Below are 26,869 nucleotides of genomic sequence, written 5' to 3'. Positions count from 1 at the left end.
GGACAGGATGGGAGAGTGTGCTTCCCCTTTGGGGGAGGTAGTTGATGTAGAAACCCCAAGACGGCCCCGGGCCAACACATCCTGTCCTCTTCTGTCAGCTGCAGGCTCCGTCCTTGCACCCACTGGCTCCAGGACGGCACAGGCAGCAGGGGTGGCCATGGCCCCTCACCCCACCACCATCCTGGGCCTGGGTGAGTCTCGAATGGAGGATCCGCTTTCCAGGGACAGAGGGGGTGGGACTTGGGGAAGGATCTGTGTCCTTGTTCAGTCCTCAGTCCAGTCCAGGAGACTCTGGGACCCTGGGGGAGCAAAGTGGTCCCCTCCGGGGGTCTGCCCCCTCAGCTGTGGCCCAGACCTAAGTCTGACCATGGAAGGTTCCATCTTAGAAGCAGGTATCTAGGTATGGGGACTAGTTCAGACTGGAAGAAGGACTGGGGGAGGAGGACCTGTTTGGAAGAGGAGACTGGGGGTTCATCTTGAGACTTTCAGGGCAAGGAGAAACACTGTGCTTAGATACTATGTTGAGGAGGGTGGTTTGGAAGCTACGGGGGGCTCACGTCCGGCTCCATCAAATGCCCCTTGTCCGCAGCCCTGTGAGGAAACCAGGGGCTGGGCGTTTTCCTCACTGAGCTTCTCTTCCAGCGCTCTGCCTGGGCCAGATGATTCACATGCAAAATGGTGAGTCTACATTTAATCATTTCGTTTTTCATATATATATACATTTTATTTTCAGGGAAAATATTATTTTCCTTAGAGTCCTCTCACAGTTTATCTTCAGATAAAATGAGACCCACAGATCTCTTTGCCTGCGTCTGTCTGTCCCCACGCGGCCTGACTCACTTGTCTTCAGAAACCTTGGCTTTCTTTCACTTTCACAAACACCATTTTCCCCGGTAGACCCCGGGCCTCCACCCAGGGTGACATCTCCCTGTTGAGTGCCCGGCGCCCCCTATCGCTCAGCTTGGGTAATTCACGTTTGGCCCTGGGTGTCAGCTCAGTGCCTCTTCCTTCCGACTCCCAGAGGAGGGCAGCTCTGCCTCCACCCGCCTTGACATTCCCACACTCACCCGTGGGCACATATCACAGTGCGTAGCTGTGGATTTGCACAATTCTTTAATCAGCTTCTGTGTTTCAGCCCACGAAGGCAGGGACCCTGTGTGTGTTTCTCGTGCTTGTGGACCCAATGGCACATGGAGGGCATCCATGACTGGGGAGATAGGAAGTAAGACATGGAGGAAACACAGAATGAATGAATGAATGAATGAATGAATGAACTTTTGTCAGATCCTGTCTGTCTCTATACCGACTGTATAACTTTGATGCCATCTTCCTGTTTCAGGGCTACAAAGCCTCTCTTCCTCCCCACCCCCTACCCCAGCCTAGTTGAGACATGTGAGCTTTTCAAAAGCCTTATTACAAGGAAATGGAAATAAGGCTGAGAAGAAGGTAGACAGTACAGAGGGAACAGAGGTGGGCGCTGCACAGAGGACTTGCCCTGGAGACAGGAGGCCCAGATCGTTCCTACTGACTCAGACTCCTGCTTCCTTTGTCGCCCCAATGACCTGGTCGTCCTAATCTTGTGTCTTCCTCCCAGCCCTCTGTCTCCCTAGAAAGTGGCTTGGGCAAGTAGCTATAACCAGGCCCCCAGGCTGCTCTGACACCTACCGCTCCACCCTAGAAAAGTCCAAGATGTGACCAAAACTAGGGGTCCTTTTGTCCTGTGGGGAAATAACTCTGCAGTGATGAGAATTCACACCCACCTGTAATGGGCTTGTGGGGTTTTGGGGAGAAGATAATGGAAATGTTCCAAAATTGGATTGTGATGGATGCACAACTCTGTACAGTTGCTAAAACAGATCGAACACACTTAAAATGGGTGAATTGTGAGGTGTCCTCTGCTTCCAGCCCCTGCCTCCCGGAAGTACATGGCGGGGAACTGTATCCGCCTCGGCCTGGCCGGTGTGGTCTTGCTGATCCTGGTGGCGATTCTGGCAGAAACTGGGCTCAGCCAGCGCACGTCCCCACACTGAACTCAGGAGGGCGCCTGCCAGAGAGAATAGACCCCAGCGTCCCAGGAGGGACCTCCCCAGGGCTCCAAGACTCACACCTGTCACCCGCCTTACCCAGGGGCTCAAACTGCACCTGCCCTGGGCCTCCCTGCACCCACTTCTTCCCTTCCTGGAATGGTCTCTGCCTGCCTTCATCTGTGGTCTCCTCAGGTCCCCAATGTCTAGGATCAAAAGTCCAGGGAAGGAAACACAAACCAAAGCCACAGTGAGATAACACCTCACACTCATCAGGATAAATGCGATTTAAAAAATAATAAAATTAAGGGGAAAATAGCAGGTATGACAAGGAAGTAGAGAAATCGGAACCTGTGTTCCCTGCTGGTGGGACTGCACGATGGTGAAGCCACCGGAAAGTGATGTGGCAGCTCTGGAAACCTGCGCCCAGAATCACCACACAACTCAGTGAAGGAATGGTCCACACTCGAAGAAATGCGAGCAGAACCTGACGTCTGTGCTCTCACGCCCACAGCAGCAGTAGTCACGATAGCCAGTGTCATCACCAGGCTCCTCAAACGTGGGGACGGAGCAGATGCTCAGTGTCAGAGTGATGCCACCTGGGAAGGACGGCCCGGCAGGGGTGGCTTTGTGGGCAAACAAGGAAGGGGCCACATGTCACGGAATGCGGGGCCTCTAGACACTGGAAAGACAAGGAGGGACTCTCCCCTCAAGTCCCCAGGAAGGAGCACAGCCCTGCAGACACCTGGATTTCAGCCCAGTGGGCCCGGTTCGGACTCTGACCTCCAGAACCGTAAGAGAATAAAGCGTGTTGTGAGCCATCACGCTTGTGCTAATCTGTCACAGCAGAGCAAGGGGCTCATATGCCTGGCATCCAACACTCCATGGTCTCAGGAGCCCCCAAGCTTCTGGAAACTGGTTCGGGGGAAGACTCTGACCCCATCCCCTGACGTCTCCTCAAACCTCTGACCACCAGAGTGGGAAGCCCAGCCAGGCACACAGTGGGTTCTGGGGTGTGGAGGCCGCGGCTTCACTGTGAGGCACTGCCAAGGGTGAGCTGTACCAGCACTGGGTCCCTGTGTGGCCGGGAGGTGGGATTAAGGACAAGGCCCCAGTCATCTGCATCTCCTACTGAGCAGGGCCGTGCAGGGTGACCCCCACCCCGTCTCTGTCCCCACATTGCAGGAGAATGTGAGGGGAAGGCTCACTGCCCTCACTCAGTGTTCCCCTCGTCAGCAACTGTGCAGAACCCTCTCTGCTCCCGACTGTGCGTCAGTCTCAGGGAGGAGCGAGGGCTCTTCCCACACCCGGGGACACCTACAGGGCCCTGCGTCCTACTTAGAGCAGAACGCGTCCTCGCTGTTAGTTTTGGTTCTCAGCTTCCCAAATACAAATTGGTAGTTACAAAATAGTCATGGGATGTAACGTACAGCACAGGGAATACAGTCAGTAATATTGTAAGAACTATGTGTGGTGCCAGGTAGGTACTAGACTTATCGGGTGATCACTTCATAAATTATGTAAATGTCTAGTCACTGTGCTGTACACATGAAGCTAATACAATATTGAAGTCCACTATAATTGAAATATAAAAATAAAACAGGTTGAGTTAAATAAAACACATTATTATAATCAATTCCTGTAGTCACACAACAGCCTAGCTGTGGGGACAGAGCCCCAGAAAGTAGTTTACAGGCTCTCGGCCTCACGTGGAAGGGTGCTGGCTCAGGTGTGGATGGCAGTCGGCTGTGGCTGATTGGCCTTCGGCTGTGGCCGATTAGCCAATTGGCCGCTGGTATAACTGCTGCGGCTGCCGAGGATTGCCGAAGATTGCCGAGGAGCTGAGCAGAGCCGAGCAGAGCCGAAGAGAGCGGAAGAGAGGGGAGGAACAGAGTCAAGAGAGTGGAGGAGAGTCGTCGGTCGGTCGGTTGGCAGAAAGGCGGACGGCAGGTCACGCGTCAGGTGGGCCCAGCCTCCAGTGAGACCATAGTGGTATGACTCCCCTACCTATGGCTCCGTGGGTGTTCCTTTTTGGCCTCACCATATCCTGCATTCTTATGTGGGGAGCGGGACCAGAGACCCCGCAGGCTGTCCCGCACGACAAATGCTGCAGCGAGCAGGGTATGGTGCCGGCCAAAACTCTCCGAAGGATGGTGGAGCAGTTTGTGTGTGTGAAAACGCAGTTTCAGGAGGCCCATGAGGAGCAACACCGGGAACGGGAGGCGCTGTCTGCCTGAGAGACTCAAGCCTCCAGCTGGCACATCACCCTCTTGGCCATAGAAGGCATTGTCCTCCTTTTGTTGATCTGCTGCGGCCTTAGGATCCGAGGGTGGTGGACATCTTACAAGGAGGCCTCCACCCACTCAGACACCTGGCACAGTGAGCAGGATTCCAGCCAGGTAGGAATGGCGTCTGACTCTGGGCAGGAGGACGTGTGGCCCCCACACAGTGTGTGGTGTCCAGTGGCCACTGTTCTCAGGAGTTGGACCCCCAAGGAGGGGTGGGAAGACATGGAAGGCCTCTCTGGCCAGTGTGGAGAGGGCCCTGCAGGCTCTTGCTGAGCGGTTGCCAGAGGAGGAGAAGGCTGCGGCCGGCCGCGTGGGCTGGATGTTCCTCACGGCCTTGAGTCTCAACACGGAAAATGCGCTTAATGAAAGGGCCCAGGTGCCTGACCAGGTGTCCCGGTTGGAAGCGCTGGAAGCCCGGGTTCACCTGTTAGAACAGGGGCCCCAAGGTGGAGACTCTGAGGCAGAGGCGGAGGAAGCAAGTGGAGATGATGTAGCTCCCAACCCCCAAGCCCGGCCAATCTTGAAGCAAAGGGTAAAACGTGAGCAACCTTTGGGCCCTGGGGGCGTTGCTGCTGGCAACCCAGCTGTGACTGAGTTCCGACCTACACCCCATACACTCCCACTGAGTTGCAGGAGCTGGGGACGCGGTACAGACAGCGCTCTGGAGAGCCAGTCTCGGCTTGGCTATTACGTTTATGGGATGAGGGAGCAGACAGCATTCTCTGCTCCCCAGGCGAGATGGAAAAGCTAGCCTTCGTGACAGTGCATCCGTCCTGCGACAAAGGTTACAAAACTGCCATAGGTTGGCCAACAACCAGGGCAACCATTCTCTAATGGCGTGGCTCACGGCTGCGGTACGCACAGTATGGGAACAGGCTGGCGAGCTGCCAGACACTGAGTCAATGGCAGTCATATACAGAACTTACGCAAATAATCCGTGAAATGGGTATGAGACATGCTATTTTTAACCTCAACATGCAGGGCCCAGATGACGAGCTTTTTACTGCCAGCATGAGAGATCTGGTTTTGGATACTGCACCTGCGAGTGCTTTTGGATCCTTGGTTGCTATTTTTACACCGTATGTAGGGCGACGGATCCATGAAGTTACAACTGCCATGGCCACCCTAGGGGATGTAGAAAGCCGGAGGCGAAGGAAGTTAAGACAGGAGGTCCGCACAGTCTTGGAAGCCCAAAACAAAGGTAAAGGGGCAAGGTCGCGGGCCTCAGAGAGTAACAGGCGCACAGATGTGGCGTGATCTCGTGGCAGCAGGGGTCGATAGGAAGAAAATAGACCAACAACCCATTGCACTCCTGCTGGAACTTTGGAAACAGTTGCATCTGGAACAACAATTCCGGAGAAGCATAAAGGAGGAGTCTGGCAAAGCGCGACCCGTGTCCCTCCAGGACTTCATGCAGCCGCTTGAGGCCGACTCCTCTCAGCTTGATTAGGGGTGGGGCCAAGGTACCCGGTCAGAGGGGATGAGCAGGGACCGGAGGCCCCACGTGGAACTGTCCATACATTGGTCCCCTTCGAATGTACAGAGAGTTTTGGCTCTAGTTGACACTGGCTCCGACTGCAGTCTCGTTTATGGGAACCCAAACTGTTCCTTGGACCAGCAGTCTGCATTGATGGCTACGGGGGGAAAACTGTGACTGTGAAAGCCGTTTCCTTACCACTGGGTATAGAGAGGCTTCCTCCTCGTACCTACAAGATTTATGTCTCCCCCGTTCCGGAGTATATTCTAGGGGTGGACGTGCTACATGGCCTCAGCTTACAGACGTCGGTAGGAGAGTGGTGAAAGCGGTGACACGCGGGCATGCTCACCACCCTCCTCAAGTGTTGCCAAAGCCCTGGCGCGTGGTTACAGTGCGACAGTACCGCCTGCCAGGAGGACAGGAGGAGATCGGTCGTACAATATTGGAATTGGAAAAGGCACATATTGTGAGGCCAACGCACAGTCCTTTTAACTCCCCAGTATGGCCTGTCAAGAAGCCAGATGGGACCTGGCGAATGACTGTGGACTATAGGGAGTTAAATAAGGTGACGCCACCCTTGCACGCTGCAGTGCCTTCAATTCATGATTTAATGGGAGACTCTGTTAAAGCCAGGCTATGGCAGAAATGGGAACATTTTGCTGCCAGCACCCACATGCTTGAAAGCAGGGGAATGGTAGCAATGGACTTGGCCCTGGCAGGTCAAAAGCCCCCACTGTCGGTGGTTGGGTCTGATAGCCCCATGGGGGGCCAGTTTGACTCATGATTTGCAAGTGACGCCAGGGGTGGTGGCTGAGTGGCCACCGCAAATGACTGTAGTATACAGAGGTCCCGATACCGGGATGATTTTGCGAGGAAACTATGTGCTCTCACTGTGGCCTATTATGGGGTCCCCTGTTCTGTTACATGTTGAAACTATGCAAGGGACCCCAAGTACTGCCATAAAGGTCTGGTACCACAAACCGGGAAAGGTGCCAGTGGCAGCGACCCTCCTTTCCCAGGACAAAAAGCTAGCATGTATCCTCCCAGATGGAAGGGATTTGCCATTGTTGGTTCCTAAGATTACTGTTTCTTTTCGTCCGTAGGTGTCAGTAGGCTAATACGGCACAGGGACACTTGCAGAAGATGCTTGTTGCGTAGATTGTGAGGCGAGACCCTGTAGGGGTGGAGTGTGGGGACAGAGCCCCAGAGAGTAGTTTACAGGCTCTCGGCCTCACGTGGAAGGGTGCTGGCTTGGGTGGTGGATGGCAGTCGGCTGTGACTGATTGGCCATTGGCTGTGGCCGGTTAGCCGATTGGCCGCTGGTATAACTGCTGCGGCTGCCGAGGATTGCCGAGGAGCTGAGCAGAGCCGAGCAGAGCCCAAGAGAGCAGAAGAGGAGAGCCGAGGAGAGCGGAAGAGAGGAGAGGAACAGAGTCGAGAGAGTGGAGGAGAGTCGTCAGTCGGTCGGTTGGCGGAAAGGCGGACGGCAGGTCACAAGTCCGGTGGGCCCAGCCTCCAGTGAGACCATAGTGGTATGACTCCAGTGAGACCTATGGCTCCGTGGATGTTCCTTTTTGGCCTCACCATATCCTGCGTTCTTATGTGGGGAGCGGGACCAGAGACCCCGCAGGCTGTCCCGCACGACAAATGGCGCAGCGAGCAGGGTCTCCCGCATGACACTAGCCAACTGTCCCCCCGTGTCTCTCCTTAAGGAAACAAGAGTCTGTGAGACTGTGCCTTTCTGGGTCTTTGTTCCATCCTTGAGTTTACACCTTATGTCTCTCTGTCTGGTCCCCAAAAGATGGTTTGCAGCCAAAGACGGGTAAGATATCTCACGGGAGATACAACCTAAGCCAGGCGGAACCGAATGGGGACCCCAATGAGCTGCCTTAGAAGAATATGGGAAGGGGCCTTGCCTCCCCTTCCCCCTGCCTGGGAAAAGCTGTTGCCGGCTCTGCCTTTTCCCTGGCACCTGTTTGTGAGAGAAGTTACAAAAACAACAAAGATCAGTTCTCTCCACTTAGCTCAAAGGGAACTTACAAAATAAGAGACTTGACCCTTCTGACCCTGAGAAGGTACATACCTTAATTAGGACATGGTGGGACCTTGTGCTTCAGCTGTTGACTGACAAAGGGTGATTGAGATAAATATTTTTCTGTTATGATGTGTGAGTTTCAGAGACCGTGTATGAAACAATGTTGCTTTCTCTTGTTTTTGCATACCTAGTCAATAAAAACCCCCAGTCGGCCATATTCTGGGCTCCAGTCCTTTGAGACTGAGAGACCCCTGGCCTTCGGAGAGATTTAACTGCATTAAGTCTCTGTTTGTTTCTTTCTAAAAACCTTAACCCAAACCCCCCTTCTCGCACCCTCACTGCCCGTGTTGTGCTGGACGCGACAAATTCCCGCCAGTTTCTTTTTTATTTATTTTTATTATTTTTAATTTATTATTTAAATTTATTGCGGTGACAATTGTTAGTAAAATTACATAGATTTCAGGTGTACAATTCTGTATTACATCATCTATAAATCTCATTGTGTGTTCATCACCCAGAGTCAGTTCTCCTTCCATCACCATATATTTGATCCCCCTTACCTTCATCTCCCACCCCCCACCCCCCTTACCCACTGGTAACCACTAAACTATTGTCTGTGTCTATGAGTTTCTGTTTCTCATTTGTTGGTCTTGTTCTTTTGTTGCTTTTGGTTTATATACCACATATCAGTGAAATTACATGGTTCTCTGCTTTTTCTGTCTGACTTATTTCGCTCAGCATTACACTCTCAAGATCCATCCATGTTGTCACAAATGTTCCTATATCATCTTTTCTTACCGCCAAATACTATTCCATTGTGTATATATACCACAACTTCTTTATCCATTCATCTATCGAAGGACATTTTGGTTGTTTCCATGTCTTGGCCACCATAAACAAACCTGCAATGAACATTGGAGCACAAGTGTCTTTATGTATAAATGTTTTCAGATTTTTTGGGCAGATACCTAGGAGAGAGATTGCTGGGTCATATGGCAATTCTATTCGTAATTTTTTGAGGAACATCCACACTGCTTTCCATAACGGCTGCACCAGTCTGCATTACCACCAACAGTGTATGAGGGTTTCTTTTTCTCCACAGCCTCTCCAACACTTGTTACTATTTGTCTTGTTGATGATAGCCATTCTGACTGGAGTGAGGTGATACCTCATTGTGGTTTTGATTTGCATTTCTCTGATGATTAGTGATGTTGAGCATTTTTTCATATGTCTATTTGCCATTTGTATGTCCTCTTTGGAGAAATGTCTCTTCAAGTCCTCTGCCCATTTTTCAATTGGGTTGTTTGTTTTTTTGTTGTTGAGTTGCATGAGTTCCTTGTATATTCCGGATATTAGGCCCTTATCGGAGGCACTATTTGCAAAAATCTTCTCCCATTCAGTTGGTGGTCCCTTTATTTTGTCGATGGTTTCTTTTGCTGTGCAGAAGCTTTTAAGTTTCATATAGTCCCATTCGTTTATTTTAGCTTTTACTTCCATTGCCTTTGGAGTCAAATTCATAAAATGCTCTTTGAACCCAAGGTCCATAAGTTTAGTACCTATGTTTTCTTCTATGCAGTTTATTGTGTCAGGTCTTATGCTTAAGTCTTTGATCCATTTTGAATTAACTTTGGTACATGGTGACAGATAGCAGTCCAGTTTCATTCTTTTGCTCGTGGCTATCCAATTATCCCAGCACCATTTATTGAAGAGGCTGTCTTTCCTTCATTGTATGTTTTTAGCATCTTTGTAAAAAATTGTCTGTCCATATTTATGTGGTTTTATTTCTGAGTTTTCAATTCTATTCCATTGGTCTATGTGTCTGTTTTTCTGCCAATGCCATGCTGTTTTGATTATTGTAGCCCTGTAATACTAGCCAAAGTCAGGAAGTGTGATACCTCCAGCATTGTTCTTTTTTCTTAAGATTGCTTTGGCTTTCGGGGTCTTTTGTGGTTCCAAACAAATCTGATGATTTTTTGTTCTATTTCTTTAAAATATGCCATTGGGATTTTGATGGGGATTGCACTGAATCTGTATGTTGCTTTGGGTAATATGGCCATTTTAACTATGTTGATTCTTCCAATCCATGAGCACGGAATGTCTTTCCATTTCTTTGTGTCTTCTTCAATTTCTTTCAAAAATCTCTTACAGTTTTCAGCATATAGGTCTTTTACGTCCTTGGTTAAGTTTATTCCTAGGTATTTTATTCTTTTTGCTGCAATTGCAAAAGGAATTGTTGTTTGTATTTCTTTTTCTGAGATTTCATTGTTAGTATATAGGAAGGCAATGGACTTTTGTACGCTGATTTTGTAGCCAGCAACTTTACTGTATTCGTTGATTGTTTCTAATAGCTTTTTGGTGGAGTCTTTAAGGTTTTCTATATGTAGCATCATGTCATCTGCAAAGAGTGATAATTTAACTTCTTCATTCCCAATTTGGATGCCTTTTATTTCTTTCTCTTGCCTGATTGCTCTGGCAAGGACTTCCAACACTATGTTGAAAAGCAGAGGTGATAGGGGACAGCCCTGTTGTGTTCCTGAACGTACAGCAAATGGCTTCAGTTTTTCACCATTAATTATGAGATTAGCAGAGGGCTTGTCATAGATGGCCTTTATTATGTTAAGGTATTTTCCTTCTATACCTATTTTATTAAGTGTTTTAATCATAAATGGATGTTGTATCTTGTCAAATGCTTTTTCTGCATCAATTGATATAATCATATGATTTTTGTCCTTTATTTTGTTTATGTGATGTATCACATTGATGGATTTGCGGATGTTGAACCATCCTTGTGTCCTGGGGATGAACCCCACTTGGTCATGATGAATAATCTTTTTAATGCATTGTTGCATTCGATTTGCTAGAATGTTGTTTAGGATTTTTGCATCTGTATTCATCAGAGACATTGGTCTGTAGTTTTCTTTTTTTGTATTGTCCTTACCAGGTTTTGGTATCAGGGTAATGTTGGCTTCATAAAATGAATTAGAGAGCACTGTCTCTTCTTCAAATTTTTGGAAGAGTTTGAGCACGATTGGTGTTATATCCTCTTTGAAGGTTTGGTAGAATTCACTAGTGAAGCCATCTGGTCCCAGACTTTTGCTTTTGGGGAGGGTTTGAATGACTGATTCAATTTTGTTACTGGTGATCGGTCTGTTTAGATTTTCCAGTTCTTCATGGTTCAGCCTTGGAAGGCTATATGTTTCTAAGGACTTGTCCATTTCTTCTAGGTTGTTGAATTTGGTGGCATATAGTCCTTCATAGTATTCTTGGATGATCCTTTGTATTTCTGTGGCGTCCGTGATAACTTCCCCTTTTTCGTTTCTGATTTTGTTTATTAGTGTCTTCCCTCTTTTTATCTTAGTGAGCCTAGCCAAGTGTTTGTCAATTTTGTTAATCTTTTCAAAGAACCAGCTCTTTGTCACATTAATTTTTTCTATTGTCTTTTTGTTCTCTATTTCATTTAGTACTGCTCTGATTTTTGTTATTTCCTTTCTTCTGCTGACCTTGGGTTTCATTTGCTCTTCTTTTCTTACTTCTTTAAGGTGTAACATGAGGTTATTTATTTGGGTATTTTCTTGTTTCTTGAGATAGGCCTGTAATGATATAAATTTCCCTCTTAAAACTGGTTTTACCTCATCCCCAAAATTTTGGTAGGATGTATTTTCATTGTCATTTGTTTCTATGTATCTTTTGTTCTCTCCACTAATTTCTTCTTTGACCCGGTCGTTCTTTAAAAGTATGTTGTTTAATCTCCATGTATTTGTGTTTTTCCTGCTTTCTTTTTGCAGTTGATATCCAATTTCAAAGACTTGTTATCAGAGAATATGCTTGGTATGATTTCAATCTTCTTAAATTTGCTGAAGTTAGTTTTATGTGCCAATATATGGTCTATCCTTGAGAATGTTCCATGTACACTAGAAAAGAATGTATAGTCTGATGTTTTAGGATGAAGTGCTCTATAAGTGACAATTATGTCCATTTCATCTAATGTGTAATTAAGGGCTGATATTTAATTATTTATTTTCTGTTTGGATGATCTATCCATAGCTGTCAATGATGTATTTAGGTCCCCTAGTATAATTGTGTTTTGGTCAATTTCTCCCTTTAGTTCTGTTAGTAGTTGCTTGGTGTATTTCGGTGCTCCCTGATTGGGGGCATAAATATTGATGACTGTTATGTCTTCTTGTTGTATCGTCCCCTTTACCATTATGAAATGTCCATCTTTTTCACCTTGAAGTCTGTTTCATCTGATATCATTATGGCTACACCTGATTTTCTCTGGGTACCATATGCTTTGAGTGTCATTTTCCACACTTTCACTTTGAGCCTGTATATGTCCTTGTAGCTGAGATGTGTCTCTTAGCGGCAGCATAAGGATGGGTTTAATTTTTTATCCAATCTGCTACACTGTGCCTTTTTATTGGTGAGTTCAGTCCATTTACATTTAGGGTGATTATTGATATGTGAGGATTTCCTGTCAGTCTATCTTTAGTTTTCTGATAAGGTTGTGTCTCCATGGTTTCTCTGCCTTTTTGTTGTTGTGTATTATTTCTGTGTGGTGGTATTCTATGATGTTACCCTCTGTTTCTTGGTTTATTAGAGTATATATTTCAGTTTTGGATTTTTTTTTTTTTGAGTGGTTACCATTAAGTTTATGTAAAAGAAAGTTTGATATTTAGAGTATTCCATTTTCTTCAGCATGCTTACTTTCTCCATTCCCATATTCCAGTTCAGGTCTTTACTCTCCCCCTTTTTATGTTTTGGTTGCCACAAATTGTCCCTGTTAATGGTAGTCGAATAGCCTCCTTTAGTGTTTCTTGTAGTGTAGGTCGTGTCTTAGAAAACCCCCTCAGCTTTTGTATTTACGGAAAGATCTTTATCCTTCATATCTAAAGGACATCTTTGCTGGGTATATTATTCTTGGCTCATAATTTCTCTCTTTCAATAGTTTGAATATTTGGTTCCACTCCCTCCTGGCTTGTAGAGTTTCTGCTGAGAAATTTGATGATAATCTAACGTGCTTTCCTTTGTAGGTTACTACCTTCTTTTCCCTGGCTGCCTTGAGGATTCTTTCTTTGCCGTTAATTTTTGACAGCTTCAGTACAATGTGCCTTGGAGAAGGCCTGTTGGGGTTCAGGTAATTAGGTGTTTTATTTGCTTCTTGGATTCGACGATCCAGTTCTTTCCACAAGTCTGGAAAGTTCTCGTTGACTATTTCTTTGAATATCTTCTCTGTTTCCTTCTCCCTTTCTTCTCCTTCTGGGATGTCCATTATTCTTCTGTTGCTCTTTCTGATGGAGTCAGAAAGTTCTTGTAGAGTTCTCTCAATTTTTTTAACTCTCGAGTCTCTCTCTTCTTTCATCAGTGTCATTTCCAGCTTTCTATCTTTGATGGCACTGATTCTTTCCTTCACTGGTCAGCTCTATTAGCTAAGCTGGCTATTTCATTCTTAATTTCTTTTACTGAGTTCTTAATCTCCAGAAATTCTATTTGGTTGATTTTTTAAATTTCAATCACTTTGGTAAAATGCTCGTTTTGTTCTTTGATGGTGTTTCTGAGTTCCTTAAACTTCCTGTGTTTTCTTGCATCTCATTGAGGTTTTTAAGAACTGCAGTCTGGAATTCTCTGTCATTTGAGTCACATGTTTCCATGTCTGTAAGTTCATTTTCTGGAGACTTGTATATTCTTTCTTAATTGCCATGTTACTTTCCTTATTCATGGCAATTAGTGAATTATTCTTTATCTTCCTTGGCATCTAAGGAGTGGGTTCTGGAACAGGTCGGTAGGAAGAGGTCTTTCTTTTGCTTTCCAGTAGGTGTTGGTAGAGTGTTTTAGTTTCTCTCCGACTGCAGCCTTTTATTCTCTCTCACACTGTAGTGTTATATTTTCTCTGCACTGTTCTGGCTTCTCACACGATGGGGGGATTCCCTGGAAGGTGAGCTTCTCCTCTGTAAACAGATTGCCTGGGTCTCAGGGCACCACCTCCATTGGGAGATGTGGAAAGCTTCTGAAGTTCCAAAGCACTTCTTGCACCAGATTTAGGGCCTGTGTTTTTCAGTGGCTCTGTTTACCTCTTCATGTGATTTCATTTGTGCATCTCCTAGTTTTTCCTGTCTTCTTTGTAATGAATCCTTTGTGGAATTATAGTTTTCCAATTTGTTTTAAATTCTAGGGGAGATTTCAAGAGGCTCACCTCACGCTGCCATTTTTATGACCTCATCCTCCAGTTAAAAGTTTTCAATGCTCGGAAAAATGGCGGTGTGAGGTGAGCCTCTGTAAAGCTCCCCTGGAATTTACAAAGAATTGAACAACAAAAACTCCACAAAGGACTCCCTGCACAGCAGCCAGGCAAGACGAAGAGGCCCACTACCGACTGAAATCACATACAGGTGGGAGATTCGCGCGAGTCGGGGGAGGAGGAAACGGAGAAGTGCGCGGAGACGGAGCCGCGTGGGCGCAGGACGCAGACCTAGCTCATTGCTCTGAGCTCGCTGCTTCCCATAACTACCGCAGCTGTGGGAGAGGAAAGAACTTGGACTGCTAGGGCTCTGCCAGGGCTCCACAGGGCTGAAGGGACAGCATATAACACGGCTGAACCCAACGCTCATGGCAGAGACCTCGGAGAAAAGACTGAGGGAAAAAGGCTGAAAACAGTGGTTTAAGCCCACACTGCTGAGCAGAGAACGGAGCCTTAGGCACTAAGACTAGCCGCCCCCTCCCTCCCCTCCCAGAGCTCACCCCGCCCCCACCTGCCCGGTGCTAGAAGCGAAACAGTAGCACTGTCAGATCAAAACAACAGAAAATTTGCTTTTTTGAGAACTGTGGACCGCAGACACAAATTCACAGCCCAACTAGTTCCGGCAAAGGGGAGCTGTGGAAGCAGGACGGGCTGTGGTGGTGGTCGCCGCCATTGCTCTGGGCCACCTCTCACAACTCACCCCGCCCCTGACCCCACCTATCTGGGTGGATCCCTGCAGGAGTAAACAGAACTGCTGAAACATATGGGCTCTGAATCAGGAGCTGGAAGAGCTTTGGAACATCAAAAGCTCTCCGCATACCCACCGGGACACTGCGCCCTGTGACCTAGATGAACTATTAACAGAAGAGAAGCCCATCTCCCAGGGAATCCCCCCATTGTGTGAGAAGCTAGAGTAGTGCAGAGAAAACATAGCACTACCTTGTGAGAGAGAGAAAAAAGCCTGCAGTTGGAGAAAAAGTAAAACATTTTACCAACAAGTACTGGAAAACAAAAGAAAGACCTCTTCCTATCAACTTGTTGCAGAAGTCACTCCTGTAGATGTCTAGGAAGAGAAATAGTAAACCAGTAATCACCATGAATAACCAAGGCAACAAGATACCTAAGAAAGAAAGTGAAAAATCTCCAGAAAAGGCACTTAAAGATACAGAAATATGTGACTTAAGTGACAGAGAATTCAAGATTGCAGTTCTGAAAAAACTCAATGAGATACAAGAAAACACAGATAGGCAGTTAAATGAACTCAGAAACTCAATCAAAGAACAGCATGAGCATTTTACGAAAGAGATTGAAATTTTTAAAAAGAACCAAATAGAATTTCTGAAGATTAAGAACTCAATAGAAGAAATTAAGAATGAAATAACAAGCTTAGGTAGTAGAGTTGACCAGATGGAGGAAAGAATCAGTGACATCGAAGATAGAAACCTGGAAATGACACAGATGGAAGAAGAAAGAGACTTGAGACTTCAAAGAAATGAAAGAACTCTAAAGAACTTTCTGACTCCATCAGAAAGAGCAACAGAAGAATAATGGACATCCCAGAAGGAGAAGAAAGAGAGAAGGGAACAGAGAATATATTCAAACAAATCATCGATGAGAACTTTCCAAATTTGTGGACACAACTGGACCCTCGAATCCAAGAAGCAAGTAGAACACCTAGTTACCTCAATCCCAACAGGCCTTCTCCAAGGCACATTGTGTTGAAGCTGTCTAAAATCAACGACAAAGAAAGAATCCTCAAGGCAGCCAGGGAAAAGAAGACGGTAACTTACAAAGGAAAGCCCATTAGATTATCATCAGATTTTTCAGCAGAAACTCTACAAGCCAGGAGGGAGTGGAACCAAATATTCAAACTATTGAAAGAGAGAAATTATGAGCCAAGAATAATATATCCAGCAAAGATATCCTTTAAATATGAAGGAGGAATAAAGACCTTTCCAGACATACAAAAGCTGAGGGAATTTTCTAATACACGACCTGCACTACAAGAAATACTAAAGGAGGCTATTCGACCACCATCAACAGGGACAATTTGTGGCAACCACAACTCAAAAAGGGGGAGAGTAAAGGCCTGAACCGGAATATGGGAATGGAGAAAGTAAGCGTGCTGAAGAAAATGGAATACTCTAAATATCAAACTTTCTTTTACATAAACTTAAGGGTAACCACTCAAAATAAATCCAGAATTGAAATATATACTGAAATAAAAAAAGAAACAGAGGGAAACATCATAGAATACCACCACACAGAAATAATAGACAACAACAAAAAGGCAAAGAAACAATGGAGACACAGCCTTACCAGAAAACTAAAGATAGAATGACAGGAAATCCTCACATATCAATAATCACCCTAAATGTAAATGGACTGAACTCACCAATAAAAAGGCACAGAGTAGCAGATTGGATCAAAAAACTAAACCCAACCATATGCTGTCTCCAAGAGACACATCTCAGCTACAAGGACAAGCATAGACTCAAAGTGAAAGGGTGGAAATTGACACTCCAAGCAAATGGTAGCCAGAGAAAATCAGGTGTAGCCATAATGATATCAGATGAAACAGACTTCAAGGTGAAAAAGATAACAAGAGACAAAGATGGACATTTCATAATGGTGAAGGGGACTGTACAACAAGAAGACATAACAGTCATCAATATTTATGCCCCCAATCAGGGAGCACCGAAATACACCAAGCAACTACTAACAGAACTAAAGGGAGAAATTGACCAAAACACAATTATACTAGGGGACTTAAATACATCATTGACAGCTATGGATAGATCATCCAAACAGAAAATAAATAACAAAATAGTAGCCCTAAATGACACATTAGATGAAATGGACATAATTGACATTTATAGAGCACTTCATCCTAAAACATTAGACTATACATTCTTTTCCAGTGCACACGGAACATTCTCAAGGATAGACCATATATTGGGACATAAAATCAGTCTCAACAAATTTAAGAAGATTGAAATCATACCATGCATATTCTCTGATCACAAGGCTTTGAAATTGGATATCAACTGTAAAAAGAAAGTGGGGAAAAACACAAATACATGGAGATTAAACAACATACTTTTAAACAACGACTGGGTCAAAGAAGAAGTTAGAGGAGAGATTAAAAGGTACATAGAAACAAATGACAATGAAAATACATCCTACCAAAATTTTTGGGATGCAGCGAAAGCAGTTTTAAGAGGGCAATCTATCTCATTACAGGCCTATCTCAAGAAACAAGAAAACTCCCAAATAAATAACCTCATGTTACACCTTAAGGAACTAGAAAAAGAAGAACAAGTGAAACCCAACGTCAGCAGAAGAAAGGAAATAACAAAAATTAGAGCAGAACTAAATGAAATAGAGAACAAAAAGACAATAGAAAAAATTAATGTGACAAAGAGCTGGTTCTTTGAAAAGATTAACAAAATTGACAAACCCTTGGCTAGACTCACTAAGATAAAAAGAGAGAAGACACTGATTAACAAAATCAGAAACATAAAAGGGGAAGTTATCACGGACACCACAGAAATACAAAGGATCATCCAAGAATACTATGAAGGACTATATGCCACCAAATTCAACAACCTAGAAGAAATAGATAAGTTCTTAGAAACATATAGCCTTCCAAGGCTGAACCATGAAGAACTGGAAAATCTAAACAGACCGATCACCAGTAACGAAATTGAATCAGTCATCCAAAACCTTCCCAAAAGCAAAAGTCCGGGACCAGATGGCTTCACTAGTGAATTCTACCAAACCTTCAAAGAGGATCTAATACCAATCCTGCACAAACTCTTCCAAAAAATTGAAGAAGAGACAGTACTCCCTAACTCATTTTATGAGGCAACATTACCCTGATACCAAAACCTGGTAAGGACAGCACAAAAAAGGAAAACTACAGACCAATATCTCTGATGAATACCGATGCAAAAATCCTAAATAAAATTCTAGCAAATCGAATACAACAATGCATTAAAAAGATTATTCATCACGACCAAGTGGGGTTCATCTCTGGGGCATAAGGATATTCAATATATGCAAACCGATCAATGTGATCCACCACATAAACAAAATAAAGGACAAAAATCATATGATTATATCAATAGATACAGTAAAAGCATTTGACAAGGTACAACATCCATTTATGATTAAAACACCTAATAAAATGGGTACAAAAGGAAAATATCTTAACATAATAGAGGCTATGTATAACGAACCCTCAGCTAATATCATAATTAACAGTGAAAAACTGAAGCCCTTTGCTCTATATTCAGAAACAGGACAGGGCTGGTCCCTACCACCTCTGCTTTTCAACATAGTATTGGAAGTCCTAGTCACAGCAATCAGGCAATAGAAAGAAGTAAAAGGCTTCCCAATTGGGAATGAAGGAGTTAAATTGTCACTTTTTGCAGATGACATGTAGCTGTATATAGAAAACCCTAAAGACTCCACCAAAAAGCTATTAGAAACATTAGAAATGAATACAGTAAAGTTGCTGGCTGCAAAATCAATGTATAAAAGTCCATTGCATTCCTATATACTAACAATGAAATCTCAGGAAAAGAAATTAAAAACACAATTTATTTTGCCATTGCAACAAAAAGAATAAAATACCTAGGAATAAAGTTAACCAAGGATGTGAAAGACTTATATACTGAAAACTATAAGACATTTTTAAAAGAAATTGAAGAATACACAAAGAAATGGAAAGCCATTCCATGTTCATTGATTGGAAGAATCAACATAATTAAAATGGCCATGTTACCCAAAGCAATATACAGATTTAATGCAATCCCCATCAAAATCTCAATGGCATTTTTTAAAGAAATGAAACAAAAAATCATCAGGTTTGTTTGGAACCACAAAAGACCCTGAATAGCCATAGCAATCTTAAGAAAAAAGAACAATGCTGGAGGTATCACACTCCCTGACTTCAGCTTGTACTACAGGGCAACAATAATCTAAACAGTAAATATTGACAGAAAAATAAACACACAGACTAATGGAATAGAATTGAGAACCCAGAAAAAACCCACATAAATGTGGACAGATAATTTTCGACAAAGAAGTAAAAAACATACAATGGAGAAAAGACACCTCTTCAATAAATGGTGCTGGGAGAATTGGAAAGCCACATGCAAAAGAATGAAACTGAACTGCTATCTGTCACCGTGTACCAAAATTAACTCAAAATGGATCAAAAACCTAAACATAAGTCCTGAAACAATAAAATGCATAGAAGAAAACATAGGTACTAAACTTAATGGACGTTGGGTTCATAGAGGATTTTATGAATTTGACCTCAAAGGCAAGACAAGTAAAAGCTAAAATAAATCAGTGGGACTATATCAAATAAAAAGCTTCTGCACAGGAAAAGAAACCATTTGAAATCTATGTAACTTTACTAACAATTGTTACCCTATTAAGCTTTAATTAAAAAAAAAAAAAAAAGGAAACCATTGACAAGATAAACAGGCAACCAACCGAAAAGGAGAAGATTTTTGCAAACACCGCCTCCAATAAGGAGCTGATATCCAAAATATAAGGAACACATACAACTCAACAACAAAAAAACAAACAATCCAATTAAAAAATGGGTAGAGGCAACCACCAAACCATTGTCTGTGTCTATGAGTTTCTGTTTCTCATTTGTTTGTCTTGTTCTTTTGTTGCTTTTGGTTTATGATCGAATATATGGTGATGGAAGGAGAACTGACTCTGGGTGATGAACACACAATGGGATTTATAGATGATGTAATACAGAATTGTACACCTGAAATCTATGTAATTTTACTAACAATTGTCACCCCAATAAATTTAATAAAATAAAATTTAAAAAAAAAATGGGTAGAAGACCTGAAGAGACATTTCTTCAAAGAAGACACACAAATGGCCAATAGACATATGAAAAAATGCTCCACATCATTAATCATGAGAGAAATGCAAATAAAAACCACAATGAGATATCACCTTACTCCAGTCAGAATGGCTATCATCAACAAGACCAATAGTAACAAGTGTTGGAGAGGCTGTGGAGAAAAAGGAACCCTCATACACTGTTGGTGGGAATGCAGACTGGTGCAGCCGCTATGGAAGGCAGTGTGGAGATTCCTCAAAAATTATGAATAGAATTACCATATGACCCAGCAATCCCTCTCCTGGGTATCTACCCAAAAAATCAGAAAACATTTACCCATAAAAATATATGTGCTTCAATGTTCATTGCAGCTTTATTTATGGTGGTGAATACATAGAAACAATCAGTGTCCTTCGATGGATGATTGGATAAAAAGTTGTGGTATATATATACAATGGAATACTATTCTGCCATAAGAAAAGGTGAAATGGTGACAAAATGAATGGCTCTTGAGATTATTATGCTGATCAAAATAAGTCAGACAGAGAAAGTCAAGAGCAATATGATTTCACTGATATGTGGTATATAAAACTAAAAACAATAAAAAAAAAGACAATCAAATGAAGAAACAAAAACTCATGACACAGACAATAGTTTAGTGGTTACCAGAGGGTAGTGGGGGAGAAGTGGGTGGTAGATGAGGGTAGAAGGGATCAAATATATGGTGATGGAAAGAGAACTGACTCTGGGTGGTGAACACACAATGTGATTTATAGATGATGTGACACAGAATTGTACACCTGAAATCTATGTAACTTTACTAACAATTGTCATCCAAATAAACTTGAACTAAAAAAAAAATTCCTTATGCGTGAAAGAGGAAGACAGAGACAAAGAGATGTGACAATGAGAGCAGTGGATGGAATGATGTGATTGGTGGCTGTGAAAATGGCAGGGGATGACAAGGCATGGGATACTGGCAGTTTGTAGACACTTAAAAGACAAGGGAGTGGATTCTCGCCCAGACTTTCCAGAAGGAGCACAGCCTGATGACAACGCAGTTTTACTCAGGGATGTCCACTTTGGGCTTCTGATCTCCAGAGCTATAAGATAGCAAATCCGTGTTGCTTTAACCCATTACCTTGTGGTGATGTGTTATGGCAGTAGCAGGAAACCGATACACTGAATATCTATTGTTTTGGTTGTTGGTGGCGGTGCAGCTTTTTTTCTTTCTAATCTGAGCTTGCAAGCTCAGAGTTTTAATCTGTCTTGTTCACTGATGTACTTCTGTTCCAAGCACATTGCTCATCATATACTTAATAAATGTGTGTTGATGCTTGGGTCAAAAGGAGTCCAGGCCAGGCAGACAGCAGGTTTTAGGTCAAATGGTCAGCAACGCATGCAGAAACCTGCTGCCTGACCCTGCCTCAACTCTGATGAAACAAGTGCCGGGCTCCTGGGGAGGGGCAGTTCCGCTTTCTTTGGGGCTGCTCATGTGACAACCCTGTGCCAGGAGGACCAGCCTCTGACAGCCACTCCTTGTGCATCTGTCTGTCCTGAGGGCTCTGTGGTTTCCTCCATGTGCACAGCGGGGATCAGAGGGAAGAGACGCCATGATCCCCACCCTCATGGCCCTGCTCTGCCTCGGTGAGATTGACAAGGGAAGGGAAGCCCTGGTCTGGGAGGGACCCCATCCACATCCAGGCCCTGGTCAGTCAGGAGACCCCAGGGCTCAGGAGACTCACAGGGAGGAGGGCTCTGCTCAGGACTCAGGGCAAATCTCTCACAGGGTCTCTCTTCCAGGACTGAGTGTGGGGTCGAGGACCCGAGTACAGGAGGTAAGTCTGTCCCCAGGTGTCCCAGGTTCCAGTCCTCCCTGGGGATAAGGGGACACCCCTGGACAGCTGGGGAAGGAGAATAGCGGCTCTGATCTACCAGATGGGGGACATCTGGGAGGTTTGTGGCTGAGAGCTGGGAACTGAGTGTGGGGGCTGTTTTGTAACCCAGCCTCTGATTCCATCCAGGGACCCTCCCCAAGCCCACCATCTGGGCTGAGCCAGGCTCTGTGATCCCCTGGGGGAGCCCTGTGACCATCTGGTGTCAGGGGACCCTGAAGGCCCAGGAGTTCTGTGTGGACAAAGAGGGAAGCACAGAGCCCTGGGACAGACAGAACCCACTGGAGCCAGGGGACAACGCCACGTTCTCCATCACACACATGACAGAGCGCACTGCAGGGAGATATCGCTGTTACTACCTCAGCTCCACCAGCTGGTCACAGCGCAGTGACCCCTTGGAGCTGGTGGTGACAGGTGAGAGGGCACTCAGGGTCCCAGGCTCAGCCTCTGCCCTCAGGAATGGGGTCTGTTCTCAGGGTGTCTCCTCTCACAGCCCAGCCCTAGGGGGTATGAGGGGGGTGTGAGCCCCATTTAACACTCTGCCTCCTTCTCTCCTAGGATCCTACAGCAAACCCAGCCTGTCAGCCCTGCCGAGCCCTGTCGTGACCTCAGGAGGGAACGTGACCCTCTTGTGTTGCTCACGGGAGACATTTGACAGGTTCATTCTGATTAAGGAAGGAGAACACGGGTCTCCCTGGACCCTCGACTCACAGCCACACCCCAGGGGCAATTCCCAGGCCCTGTTCCCTGTGGGGCCCGTGACCCCAAACCATAGGTGGTCGTTCAGATGCTATGGCTGTTACAGGGACATCCCCCCGCGATGCTCACTCCCCAGTGACCCCCTGGAGCTCCTCGTCTCAGGTGAGTAGCCTCTGACCCTGTCTTTTCTGAGCCATGTCCCCAGGAGCGCTCTTGGCTAGGACAGGAGAAAGGGGATTCACCCAGAGGGCATCTGCCCTTCAGAGGCCCTCTCACTCCTGCCCACCCCTGCTCCTCACCTGGGGTCAAGAAGGTGCCAGGTGGGCTGCAGGAGTATCTCGGGGTTGTAGGAGGGAATCATGGCCCAGAGCTTAGATTTCCTTTCAGTTATGGCTTTGGGCTCTGACCTCCTGGGAAGGGGGCCTCACAGGGAAGCCCCCCAGGATGTGATTTAATGGGGCCTGCCCCTTCTGCAGCAGTGACAGTGACACTGTATGGGGAGGGACAGGCAGGATAGTGGCCCAGGGTTTAAGACAATTTCCCTCAGCTCAGAGGAGAGAGCAAGGGCTGGAGTCAGGCCCAGGTCAGTTCCTGGCTCTGCTATTCCTGCTGTGGGGCTCAGGAGTCCCTTCTCTTCTCTGAGTGTCAGGTTCATGTCTGTGAGGCTCCCTGTCTGTCCTGCTCACAGGCCTGCTGGGAGATTAGGTGGAATAAAGGGCCTGGTTCTTACAGAGTCAGGCAGGACACAGAGCCCCCAGCCGACCTTTCCTCGGGTGTCAGGGCCCTGCAGGGTGGAGATAGATCTTGGGAGAGATAGGAATCCACCCAATGACACTGCCCCTTCCCCACCCCCACAGCATGAGGAGAGCACAGGAAACCCACGGTCCCGGGTTCCAGTCCCAGCCCTGCCACTTCCAGGCTGGGTGACCTAGAGCACGTGATTAACCTCTCTGTGCCTCAGGTTCCTCCTCTGTGAAGTGGGTGGGGTGTGGTCAGCAATCCCCTGGTGCATGACTATCGTGAGGGTTACAGGAGAGGAATGCAAACCCTAGCACGTGCCTGGCACACAGTAGGCACTCGATTAAGTGACATCACTGGCTCATCCGTGATGTCACTCATGCCCAAGGTCACAAAATGTACCTGAATGTCCTGATCGGGGTCTTGGTGGCCTTCGTCCTGCTGGTCTCTCTCCTCCTCTTCCTCCTCCTCTGTTACCGGCGTCAGGGCAAACACCAGACGTCAGGTGAGTCATGAATGGGGTGACCTGGGTCTCGCAAGGAGGTGGGCTCCCCTGTGGACTGACGGAGTGTGGGCTTAGCGCACCTGCCACAGGGAAACGAAATAGATGGGGAAGGTTAGCTGAGAAAAGGACTTTTCCAGAATCTCAAATCAGAAAATCTAGAAAGAATACACTTAATGTCAGCACACATGCATGAATTTGAGGTAATCTTTCATCATTTTCAATCTTTCTTATGAAATATTGGAACATATGCACAAGTGTCTTTAGCTTTCTGTCTTTCCTCTGCAGTCGCTCAGGGAGGGCGGGTGGTCCTAACCTCCCAGGGTTGGGACTGTCCCTCTTGACCAGCCCAGAGAGAGGCTCATTTCCAACCTCATGCAGGGGCCGCAGACCCAGAGCCCAAGGACAGAGGCCTGCAGAACAGGTGATTCCTGCCCCTCAGACTTCAAACTCCCACTGCTCATGGCCCCATCGCTGCCCCTGACACTCCTGTCTCCTCCCCCAGCTCCAGCCCAGCAGCTGATGCCCAGGAAGAGACCTCATGTAAGAGGAAGAGGGGGTGTACCCTGGGGGGGGGGCACAGGGATTTCAGGAGGCGATGGGGGAGGGGACAGGCTGGGAGGGTGTTAATGGTCAGGATAAGGACTGAAACCCACACTGTGTGTGACCTGACACCTCACCTCACCCGTGGATTAGTGGCCCTTCTGGGAGCAGGGTGGACCTGCAGCCCTGAGATCTTGGGGAACTCTGCCAGGAGACACACCCCCTGTTCTGCATCCATAGATGCTGCCGTGAAGGTCCCACAGCCTGAGGAGGCCATGGAGCTGGACCCCCGGGTGAGACCCCTGCTCCTGTCCAGGACACCAAGGACCGTCCTGCTGGCCAGTTTAATGCAACAGACACGTCCCTGCCCTCACTCACCCCGTTCTCAGCAGTGACCCACACTGACCTCTGCCCTGGGCACCTGTCGTCCTGCTGTGACTTCACCCCTCCTGGCTTCCTTGTCACCTCATCTTCTCTCCTATGGTCCCCTTTGCTGGCTCCTCGTCCTCTGTCTGACCTTCTGGTTGTTGGAGTGCAGCCCCAGGACCCAAGAGGAGGCTGATTCAGTGAACCACCCACAGGTACCTCGGCTCCCCTTCATTCATTCACCCAGCAGGTGTGACAGGGTCCTCACTGTTTCCCGGCTCCATTTCGGTGCCGTGGTGCAGCAGCAAGCAAGCCCGTGTCCACACTCCTCGAGCTCACCTGGTGGGTGAGGGAGAAAATATGCAAACAAGTGGATAGAGTCCTAGAGAGCAAAGTGCTGCTGAGGAAAATAAAGCAAGAGGAGGGGACAGAGTGCGTGGTAGGTGGGGAACAGGGGAAACAGCAGGTGCAAAGGGACTGAGGTGGGACATGCTTTCTCAGGAAGGTGGGTCATGTGGCTGGAGCCAAATGAGCAAGAGGTAGTGTGTTAGGATACCAGTCAGAAGCATCCAGGGGCCCTAAGGGTTAGGAAGTCCCTGAGGATTCCATCAGATTACAACTAATCTGATGTAAAGTTGTAAAGAATCACTGGCAACAGTGTGGAAACTGGAGGATGTCAGCAATGGAATCAAGGAGACACTGTTTCTGTCTCACTGTCTCTCCAGCAGAACAGGCACAATAAAGACCCCCAGGGAGTGATGTTTGACCAGGCGAACGTCTCAAGATCAAGATTCAGGTGGGGAGTGGCCACCCCTCCTTCTCTCCTGTCAGGGGGTTTGCTGGACACGAAGGGCAGACGCGCAGAAGAGGACAGGCCGATGGATAGTCGGGTGGGTCCCATCCTCTCCACGCCCCAGGTGTCCCCCAGCACCAACCACGTACCTTCCCTGTCACTCTCCCCCTGCTCCAGGCAGCATCATCTGATGACCCCCAGGATATGACCTATGCCCAGCTCAGCCACTTGACCCTCAGAGTGGAGACAAGTGCACCCCCTTCCTCCCCATCAGAGGAGCCCCCAGAGGAGCCCAGTGTATACTCTGCTCTGGCCATCCACTAGCCTGGGAAGGGCACAGACCCCACTCCAGGGAGGGGCCTGCAGGGACCCTGGAAGGCCCAGGATCTGCCCGCATGAAGACACAGCTTGTGACCCTCGTAGCCTGGAGGCCTGTTGTGGACCTCCAGGAGCTTCCAGAGCCTCTGGGAGTCACCTGATTTTGCAGTCAAAGACAATTATATGCCTATGTTTTGGAAACAAAGAGACAGACTTCTCAATAATCAGTGTGTGAACTGAGAACCAAAAAAGAAGTGAGTGAATGTTTTAAACTGAATGATAATGTAAATATTACACATCAAACCTATAAAATAAAAAATTAAAAACAATTAATGTATTAGAAAGGAAAAAACATAAAAGAATCAATGGTCTATACTATTGTATCAAGAATTTAGATAAAGAGATTTCATTGAATCCATTGCTCTATAGATGATTGGATAAAGAGGATGTGTTACATATATACAATGGAATATTACTCAGCAATAAAAAGAATGAAATCCTGCCATTTGCGACAACATGGATGGACCTAGAAAGTATCATGCTGAGAAAAATAAGTAGACAGAGAAAGACAAATCACATACGATTTAACTTATATGTGGAATTCAAAAAAAATCACACACCTATCTTTCTCAGTTTGATTTGTTTCACTTAGCAAAACACAAATACCATATGATCTCACTTATAATGCAGAATCTAAAGAACAGAATAAATGAGCAAACAAAACAGAAATAGACTCAGAGATGTAGAGAAAAAAATTGATGGCTGCTAGATGGGAGGGGGGTGGGGATGGGGGAGCACATGAAGGAATTAGAAAACGCAAATTAGTAGTCCAATATAGACACATGGATGTGAAATACAATATGGGGCATATAATCAATGATGTTGTAAAGATTATGTAGGATATGAGATGGGCACGGGGGACCACTTCATGGACTGTGTAGCTGCCTGGCCACTGCACTGTACACCTGAGGCTGAAGTAGAATAGTACTGAATGTCAGCTATAAATGTATAAGCCAGAGGTGTCAAAAAATGTATACACATTACTTGTATTCATCTTTTGTTATTAGTATACAAA

At 46.0% G+C, this 26,869-nt stretch overlaps 1 protein-coding gene across 16 annotated transcripts; it reads left to right on the top strand.

Moving 5' to 3' along the window:
* On the top strand, nucleotides 1-26,299 carry LOC109438648 (leukocyte immunoglobulin-like receptor subfamily A member 5). 16 transcript variants are annotated; one of them, XR_016021970.1, is made up of 13 exons: nucleotides 1-191; nucleotides 643-678; nucleotides 21,454-21,587; nucleotides 21,744-21,778; nucleotides 21,965-22,249; nucleotides 22,394-22,696; nucleotides 23,661-23,777; nucleotides 24,156-24,198; nucleotides 24,280-24,317; nucleotides 24,558-24,610; nucleotides 24,856-24,898; nucleotides 25,412-25,479; nucleotides 25,654-25,786. XR_016021970.1 is itself a non-coding variant. In XM_088800006.1 (12 exons), the coding sequence occupies exons 2-11, from the start codon at nucleotides 676-678 to the stop codon at nucleotides 24,877-24,879; spliced, it is 1,035 nt and encodes a 344-aa protein (XP_088656132.1). In that variant the 5' UTR covers nucleotides 1-191; nucleotides 643-675; the 3' UTR covers nucleotides 24,880-24,898; nucleotides 25,654-25,763. The 16 variants fall into 16 exon arrangements, 4 of the variants coding, with proteins under 4 accessions (XP_088656132.1, XP_088656131.1, XP_088656130.1 ...); XR_016021969.1 differs by having other exon boundaries at nucleotides 2-191; nucleotides 25,409-25,479; XR_016021972.1 differs by having other exon boundaries at nucleotides 2-191; nucleotides 24,710-24,898.
* Nucleotides 26,300-26,869: the final 570 nt, after the last annotated feature.

Source organism: Rhinolophus sinicus, chromosome 8 (assembly GCF_057876585.1).
Source record: "Rhinolophus sinicus isolate RSI-liver-muscle chromosome 8, RSI-T2T, whole genome shotgun sequence".
In the NCBI taxonomy this organism is placed as follows: Eukaryota; Metazoa; Chordata; class Mammalia; order Chiroptera; family Rhinolophidae; genus Rhinolophus; species Rhinolophus sinicus.
The sequence above is the reverse complement of the archived record's forward strand: the minus strand, read 5'-3'. Positions and strand labels throughout refer to the sequence as shown.

Excerpts from the sequence above, each read along its gene's own strand:
- LOC109438648 (XM_088800004.1), top strand. Across the intron at positions 21,588-21,743 it reads CATGGCCCTGCTCTGCCTCG|GACTGAGTGTGGGGTCGAGG; the intron begins GTGAGATTGACA and ends TCTCTCTTCCAG. Across the intron at positions 24,199-24,279 it reads GACAGAGGCCTGCAGAACAG|CTCCAGCCCAGCAGCTGATG; the intron begins GTGATTCCTGCC and ends CTCCTCCCCCAG.